Source organism: Microtus ochrogaster, unplaced genomic scaffold (genome assembly GCF_000317375.1).
Source record: "Microtus ochrogaster isolate Prairie Vole_2 unplaced genomic scaffold, MicOch1.0 UNK3, whole genome shotgun sequence".
Lineage (NCBI taxonomy): Eukaryota > Metazoa > Chordata > Mammalia > Rodentia > Cricetidae > Microtus > Microtus ochrogaster.
The window spans coordinates 1,469,599-1,478,194 of NW_004949101.1; the positions used below are offsets into that span (position 1 = coordinate 1,469,599).

Sequence of the window (8,596 nt, forward strand, 5' to 3'; positions counted from 1 at the left end):
TCATCCACACACTTCAAAAGTGGGGAACTGTTTTAAAAACATCGGAGGAGGAGGAGGAGGAGGAGGAGGAGGATTCTCTGGCAAGAGTGAGTTACCTTAGAGATGAGTGGGAAAAATAAACACCCTGGAGCCAGGAGAGGGATTCCACCCTACTTAGGCAAAACTCTCCTTAGCTTTCATCTCTGTCTCAGCCCCTCCCCTTTTAGACGTGAGTGTGTACCATTCTGGGGACCTCCAGCTAGGGTCACTTGGCATACTTTAATCTGTGGGACCGTGACTGTGGTAGACATCTTTAAAATACCTGAATAGTAAGGGCTTAGCACTGTGTGGCAGGACCAAGGGAGGCTCGGAACTCCACCAAGAGAGAAAAGGGCTAGCAAGGAGTTCTATCATTTGCAAAAGCTAGCTAGCCATTCATGACACCATTCTCTTTTGGTATCCTGCAAGCCCTAACTTTGGATCAGCAATAATCAGAATAAAATTACAAATTCTCTTTAACAACTATAAATAGCCAATTTTCCTTGTGTGGGTTTTCTCACTGGAAGCCAGAAAATGACGCTCACAGATTTGATTTCCAAGTCTCACTCCCTCACCTCCTTTTTTTTTTTTTTCTTAATCCCTCCTGGGAGCAATTTTAGAACCCTAAAGGTTTGCTGGTTTCTGTGAATGTCTTTTGCCTTGAGAGGAGGTCATGGGGGACGGGGTGTCTGTCACCGGTGGGCAGGCAAGTTCTTGCTTGAAGAGCTTTGGGTGGATGTGAGTGTTTTTTAAAACCCACACCTCCTTATGTGAAGAGAATAAGGTTTCCTTACTTTTCTCAGTTCCCAATAACTAAAGTTCCCATTTCAGAGGGAAACAACATCATTTCTTGCCTGCATAGGAGGGAACCTTTCACCAAGAAAAGGCAGTAAATTGTGAAGCATAAGCTGATATTTGAGGCTCTAGGCTGAATAACCAGTAAGATGCCCATTTGAAGGTAACTGGAGGGACACTCCAGTGTAAATTGTATTCCGGGTAGGCATCAGATCATCAAAATAATTTGACTTTACTAAGTATTCATATTCATATGAACTCACTGTTTCCACAATTTTGTATCAAATAATTAATTAAATATTATAAATCTGATATTATAAATTTTAAAAATGACCTTAAATTCATGAAGTAGCTTTCTCTGAAGACTCAATTGTTAATAAATTGTTGAAAGTAAATGGCACTGTATTGTAAACTTTTCCTCGATTTTTCAAAGACCATTTAGGAAGCAATCTCTAAAATCTGATCTTCTGCCCATGAGAAGAGTATAAAGTCACACCCACGGGAGTGTATAATTCTCACGCTTCAAAAACAGGTGCTTAATGAACAATTCTTTTTACACGCCCTGAACATAAATGGGTGCATGCCAGCCTGAAAAATCGTTTATCAAGATGGGTGCGGATAATTCCTTTCACCAATTTTTTTCAAAGGAACTTTGTGGGTCAGTTACTAATTTGGTGACCAACATAGCTTGGTTGTAGGTTTTGAAAATGGGACATTTTATTGAAGGAAGCAGATAAGAGAGCCACAGGGCAGGGATACAACAGCTAGCGAGGTGTTCTGTTTCGAAAAGTTGTCTGATAAAGAAAATCAATCAGAAATAGAAATAAACCAAAATACAGATCCCTGACAAAAGTTTACTACAGGATTTTAGAGTTAAGAGCTCCTGTGATCACCTTTGGATCTTACCCACCACACTGCACCCCCTGTTTCTAATGTGGGGTAACGTGGGGCTGGAAGCACCTTCGGGTACCAAGCGACCCTTCTGAAAATGGACTACTTCCCTCTGATATCAAAGAACTCTTTATTTTCCTGTGTCTTCATTCCCCTTGGGCTCAATCCAGCAGAACTCACTTAAATTCGTGGCTGTACTTATTTAATTCAAGTAAGCCTGCTCAGTTGAGCTCTTTACATAGTGTAGCAAATTTGATTCAAATATTAATATCAACAGTCCTGAGTTTCAGAGGGAGAAGTGGACGACCTGAGTGAAATCTCCACACTGCAACCTTCAGCTATCCTTAAATGTAAGGCTATTGGGAGTTCATAATCTCAGGCTTTCAGAATTTGTTCTTGGATTTTCCTACAAATAAGTAAGTCGTATTATTCTATTATTTAAACAAAATTAAAATAAATTATCCAACTCGGTCAGTTTTCTGCACTTGAATTTCTGAATAATTAGGCAAATGAGCATTATCTTAACATCCTAGGATATGAATGTTCTTTTAAAAAATATTTTAAAAAATGCAAAAGCTGTTTTCTTCCTTTAGCTCACTTCTATGGATGGTACCCTAGTCTTCCCTTCCAGCACTCAGATCCTGTCACTCTGCCTCCCCAAAACTTCATGGAAATAACTCTTTTTGTCTGGGAGTCACCATCATCAGCCTGGCTATGGCCACCAACCCCCACTGCCACCGCCTCTGGCCTTAGTAGGTGTGAGACAGATGAGGTAAAGTTTCTTTTCTTAGCCCAGAACAGCCACCTGGCCCGTGCTGGCCTGAAGTGTGTATGACAGCCCCCTTCTCTGCTGAAGCTGAGGCATCCCCCCCCACCATCCTGATCGGAGCAGTGAAGCTTAAATTTTTTGGCAATCAAAACCAAAATATAGGCAGATTCATAACTGGCAGATTAAAGATCAGGTGAATTATTTCCCAAGTTCAGTGAAAAACCAGAACCCCCGTGGACAGTGTGATTTAATCCATGCCGGTCCCACGGGTTGAATCTCTTAGTTGGCTTTTTAGGGAGCAGATTGCGGTGGGGGTGGAGATGAGGTTTTAAGTCACAGCGCCCTGGGAAAGGAACAACCTGAACTTCCGAAGACCAAAGATGAAACGTTTTTTTCATTTTCCCCACAGAATGCGCTGAAGAAAAAGAATCTAAGAAGAGACCAGAACCAAAGTTAAAAAAAAGGGGGGGGGGGAACTAGAAAGAAACAGATGGGCAGGGACCAACAGAGTCCAGGTGCGGAGGTCGGAGTGCCACTGGCAGGTATGCTGCTGTAGAAGCAACATTTTGCAGGCTACACAAATGTGGACCTGGAGGGCGTTTTAGACCGTTCTTGGGAGGCCAGAGAGGAGCAATAACTTGACCAACGTAGCAAGAACTCCGGAATCGACCACACCTAAAATCGTGTTTACCAGCCCAACTTTCTTCCTTCTCTCTCAATAAAGTTAAAGGGAGCGGTTTTGGGGAGTCTCTCAGTCTTTCTGTGTCTTTTCTTAAGTACACCTGACAGAGATGAATCTGCCCTGCCGCAAGAAGCTGCATAGTTAACTCGGGTTTGTTTCTAGTATTCTAGAGTCCCCCCCCCTTCCCTCTCCACCCCTCTCTCCTCTTTTCCTCTCCTCTCCCGTCACTCATTTTTCTCCCTCCCCTCTTCTCTCTCTTCTACCTCCCAGGCTCCTCTTCCCACTTCCTAACCCTTTCAGTATCCGGACGTCTCCCAGATGGTGCCCCTCACCTTCTCGGCTGGGGTGTTTGAAGGTCATTGCTGCTGCAAGCTCCCCGCCGTGCACCGCCACACCAGCTCCGTGGGGCGCCAGCGGGGGTCCCTGGGTGGGTGGCCAGGGCGGGCCAGGGGAAAGGTAGCCGGCTGCTGGAGCGCTATATACACCGTGCTGGTTGGAAGCCGGGTAGGCGCAAGCAGGAAGGAAGCCACCCACTGCGGAAAGGCTGGAGGCCGACTGCGGATAGAGACAGACTGTCAGAAACCCGGCCGACTTCTCCAGCACAGGCCAAGCTGACATGGATTCTGCGGTCCTGTCGCTTGTCTCTATTCTGGGACTCTTTAGCAAACCGATTTCTTAGAATCTACTCCAATGATATCAGCGCTAATAAAAAGCAAGGAGGTCGAGGTAGCTACCTTCAGGGTTTAGAGAAGGGGGGGGCTTTCAGTCTCTCTTTTTTTTTTAATCACAAAACAAGCCAGTCTTCTTCTCTCAGAAGTCAGGCGGCTGTAAACTAGGACCTTGGGACTTGAGGACAGCAATTAGCCACTGAAGATGATCGCTGCCCAGATTTCTTGAAGCTTGCCTGTCTCTCTGTCTCCCTCCCCCAACCTTTTCTCTGCCCCCCCCCCCAGGTCACCTCCTGTCCCATATTCTGGTTACCTGAGTGTATTTAATGTCTGCCTCCAAGGCAGGTTTCTCGAGCCCGTTCACTGCTGACGAGGCGGCGGGGAAAGCAGCACGGTTCACACCTGCCCAGTCTTCCATCTTGGGGGAGTAGGCAGCGCTTTCGCCCCCGGCCAGGGCCCCTGCAGGAACGAAGAGGCAGTGGAAGCCTGTGAAGACCTCCAGCCAGATTTTTGTAGACTAGCCAAGGACCCAATGAGAAGCCATGAGTGCTGCCAGACACCCCTCCTGCACCCTGCACTTACCCTGGGGGTGCCACAAACTCCCAAGACCTTTCTTTGGGAGTACAGGGGTGGCAGGGCCCAGCATTTCACTTTCACTCAGAGCAGAAACGACAGAGCCTGCCCTTCACTTTCCCCCAACCCTTGGCCCGCTTCCTACGAAAATATATAAGCAAGAGCGGGGGTCAACCGGCTGTTTCTACACTGCTCAAAAGTGACAACCAGAAAGATCCAAATTCAATGCAACTTCTGGAAAATTGTGTAAGCCTCTAGATGTCTTGGTTATCATCTAAAGGTCTAAGAGTTCATTTTGGCCTGGGACAACCTCTCTGGGACATTCTTGATCTCCCAAATGAGGCGGAAACTCGACCTACACCAGGCACAGAGCTGTTCCCAGTTCAGGTGTGCGTCCCCAGCCAAGGGAAGACTCTAGATGCCCGCACAGGCCTGGTAGTCACCTCCCAAGCACCTGCCTCCTGCTGCTCCTTGGGAAGTGTCGTTGTCGGTGCTATTGTTATTCTGGTTTAGAGCCACCCAGAGAAACGGTGTGTGAGGCCTGGGAAATCCGTCCCACGCCTGGGCTAAGCCCTTTTCTTTCCTAGGCTTGCTTCTCCTAGACTGCTTACTGTAGTCCGGAGTCTGCTAGCATAGCACTAGCTGCTTGGGAAAGGCTACTGTTGCTTCTAGAAAATATCCACATATATATATCGTCCTAAGCAGGGCACCAAAGTTGACTGAAATTTCTGGCCTTTTCCATCCAACAGAAACTACCACCATTTGACTGAATTTTAATGACAATCAAAGCACAAATCCCAGTGACTGTCCCTGAAGAGAATGGGGCACCGTTACCACTAGTCTAAGGACAGGACTTGAAAGGCCTCTGAACCTGACAGAGATCTGAGCCATACTTACAAGGAAAAACTGATCACACCACAGGGCTCTTTCTATTTTACTCAAAAGAGCTTCTGGGCCTGCTTAAGCTCTCGGAAGGAACCTGAAAGCTAGAGAAAGGGTCCTACAGAATGTCCTGAGCGGTTTGTTTGGCTTAGATTTGGGCGATAGGCATTTGCATTCTTTTTTGCAAGAATGAAAAAGTGCAATTTCAAGCCTCCGATTTTGTGGTCTGCGTCTGCTCTTCTGTTTGGGAAATATTTTCCATATTTGTCATAAAAAGTTCAAGATGTCCGAAGACTCCCACAGAAGGTTCTGGACCCCCAGCTTCTGTGACCAGTGCTGAACTATTCTCTAAGTCAAAAATCAGTCCTAGGAGGAGAAGGGCATGCACCCCCCCCTCGCTCATCTGCCCGCTCCCAATTCTACCCTTTTGTAGATAATTACAGAAGACAACATGACTGACCTGTTTGCTCCATAAACGTCCGGATGCCCAGGATGTTGCTGACTGAATGTGCGGAGGGCCATGAACGCGGGATGCTGACGTGGCCCGCTGAGCCAGGGACCCCGGGATGACTGCCCATCTTAGTGCCCGTGGGTGACACTGGGCTGGGGTACGGGTATTGGTAAATATGATTGTAGGGCAGCGCAGGCTGCGGCGGAGGCTGCTTACTTGGTTCGAAGGGACCTGGCTGCGCCAGGCTGCCAATCTTGTTTCGCAGGATGCGACTAATGGAGCTCACAGAAGGCACGTTGTACTTGTCACAGACACCATCAGCCAGGAGCCGGTCGCGAATCTCCCAGGCAAAGATGCCAGGGTCCCCCTGCTTGTAGTCCCGGATGTGCTTCACTACGTTGGGGGTGGTGACTCGGGGTTTGCTACCCCCAATAGCCCCGGGAAGGATGGAGCCGGTCTCGTTATAGCGCGCCAGGATCTTGCTCACGCAACCATGCGAGACCCGCAGTTGCCTACTGATGTCACAGGGTCGGATACCCAGCTGTGCTAGCTCCACGATGCGCAGGCGGATGGCATTGGGCAGAGGACGGCCGTTGACGAACACGCCACCGAGCTGGTTCACTTCGCCGTACGTCTGCTCTGCGGACGCGCCGGATAGACGTGAGCAGGCAGGGAAGAAAACACCGGCGGGTTAGCCAAGGGTGTCCTCGAGGGCCAATGCCCTGCATCCTAGTGCTACTCTAAGGTAACCTGCAGGTCCATCCCTACCCCTGACAGCTCAGATTTTGAGAGAAAAGAGGGGTACATGCTGGCAAAAGTCAGGACCAGAGGCAAACATTGTGCGCTTCAGCCCCCCCACCCCCGCGCCCTCTCGCGACTTTGGTGGCGTCTTCACCTCCTGCCCAACTTAAGAGACTGTCCCCTCGAGGGCCGGGGACGTCAGAGAACTCGGCTCCTGAGGGCACAGAACCATTTTGCCCAAGGAAAGGGGATCATCGGGAACGAAGGAAACAGAGAGTCTGAGCACAGCTCCTCACCCGCCCGCGTACTGCCTTAGGCTCGCCCCTTACCCATCGCGCGCGGGCCGGCCAGCTGTCTGGCGCCGGAGCGGCGGGGGCTGGGCCCGGCGCAGTCCGGGAGAGCTCGGGCGCCGCCACGGCCGGAGAGGCATAGAGGGAGGGCGCGCGCGAGCCGAGGGCCGCGGCGGCTGGAGACGCGCAGTGAGCCGCTGCCCAGCGCGCCACCCGCCCCGGGGCCCACCGCCGCAGCCGCCGCCGCCCGTTCCCAGGACACTCTCCAGGCCCGCGACCCCAGGCCCAAGGTGAACTTCATCCGATTGGGAGAAATTCGTCTGACCGGGAAGCTGTGGGGTGCGAGAATCAATTTGACGTGTCCTCCACGTCAATCTCTGCAGTCACGCCGGAGACTCACGAATTGGCAGCTCATTGGTTCCCGTCACCGCGCCCTGGCGTTCCCCCTCCCCGCCCAGAAACTCTACCCCTCCTCCTAGCTCCTGGCTTCCCCCTCAGCCTTTTTCCACCCCCTCCGGAACCCATCCTGCCCCACTCCCTCCCCCCCCCAACACACACCAGGAACACACACCATCCCAAACCTAACTGAGCCAGATCCTAGGACCATCCAATCTTCGTTGCCTTTTGCCACCTCTCTAACATACTTTGGGATGGTGGGAAAGTCATTTCACATCGATCATACAATTAGTTTCATAATCGCCTCTACCGCCATTACCAATAACATTTCAGAAAGTAGTAGTTGATCCTGGCAAGGTGTTTTAGTATGTGGGTGTCTCCATCACCTGCTGTCCTGAGCAGAAAGAAGAGACAAGCTGGGTGGATGCAGCACTCAGGGAACCGCCAAGATGAAAAGAAACAGGAGGTCCAGCTCGGTTGGGGCCCCTGGGAAAGACGGTTCACGGTGGCTTCCAGAGCTGACTCTCCCGTATCTCATTTCTGCCTTACTCTGTCCATTTTGTTCTCACGAAATTCTAATAGCAACAGTGCCTTTAAAAATAGGAGGTGATTTCAGTGACCCGAGGAGCACATTCTGTCTCTAATGACAAAGCCCACCCACCAAAACTCATTCCTCCCTAAGAACTGACATGGGGGCAGGCAGGAAAGAGTCAGGCTTGCAGCTTCCAGGCCCCCAACAATCTGGCAATCTGCAAAGGGCCCAGTGGCTGCTGAGATGCTGTCCTAAATCAGGACAGTTCCTTCCAGGCTATGGAGTCCCAAACTCCTCCATCCTCATAAGTCCGCCCTTGGCCCTTGTCTTTCCTCAGCTCCCGCGGCTCTGTTAAACCACCCAGCAGCCTTTCACACTGCGCTTGAGTCTTTGGTTCTAGTATTTAAAACCAACTCTTCTACTCTGCGTCAGTGCACAGGTCTAGGCTTCCCAGCTGGCTTTGATTGCTGCAGCAATTGCAAAGGAAGCAACAGGGTGGGGTGGTGGGGTATCCTGGAGTTTTGCACCTGAACTGGTGTCTGGGGGCTAAGACCTGGAAGTCCCCAGGTGAGACCAGTGAGAACTTTGGGCTGATCACAAAACAGCAGGAAAGAGGGCCTGGTGGCAACAATTCCTGGAACTTCCAAGGAGAAATCAAGAAAATGCCTCTCTTCACCAGCGCATGTCTCTCCATAGACTCTAGCTCTTCACAGTAGCCTGGAAACTCCTCGCTGCACAAGAGCAATGCCTCTGTTCAAGGCTCCCGCAGACTGACTCTATCAGCATAACTTTGGGAGCCACTGACCCCTTTCCTTCCTCATTTTCTGGAGGGGAAGCAACTTTGATAGACCTCAATCAACCTATACAAATATGTGTTAAAAGGACCTGAGCCATAAATTCTGGGCTCT

At 50.1% G+C, this 8,596-nt stretch overlaps 1 protein-coding gene across 1 annotated transcript in view; it reads right to left on the minus strand.

Moving 5' to 3' along the window:
- The window catches only part of Pax1 (paired box 1), an 8,226-nt gene extending 1,165 nt beyond the window's left edge, over window positions 1–7,061 (minus strand). The window contains exons 1-4 of the mRNA XM_005365487.2: window positions 6,800–7,061; window positions 5,739–6,368; window positions 4,137–4,282; window positions 3,488–3,710 (exon numbers count right to left, since the gene is read on the minus strand). Of these exons, the coding sequence (XP_005365544.1) occupies window positions 3,488–3,710; window positions 4,137–4,282; window positions 5,739–6,368; window positions 6,800–7,061 (1,261 nt within the window). The remainder of the gene's footprint in view (window positions 1–3,487; window positions 3,711–4,136; window positions 4,283–5,738; window positions 6,369–6,799) is intronic.
- Between the last annotated feature and the right edge of the window lie 1,535 nt (window positions 7,062–8,596).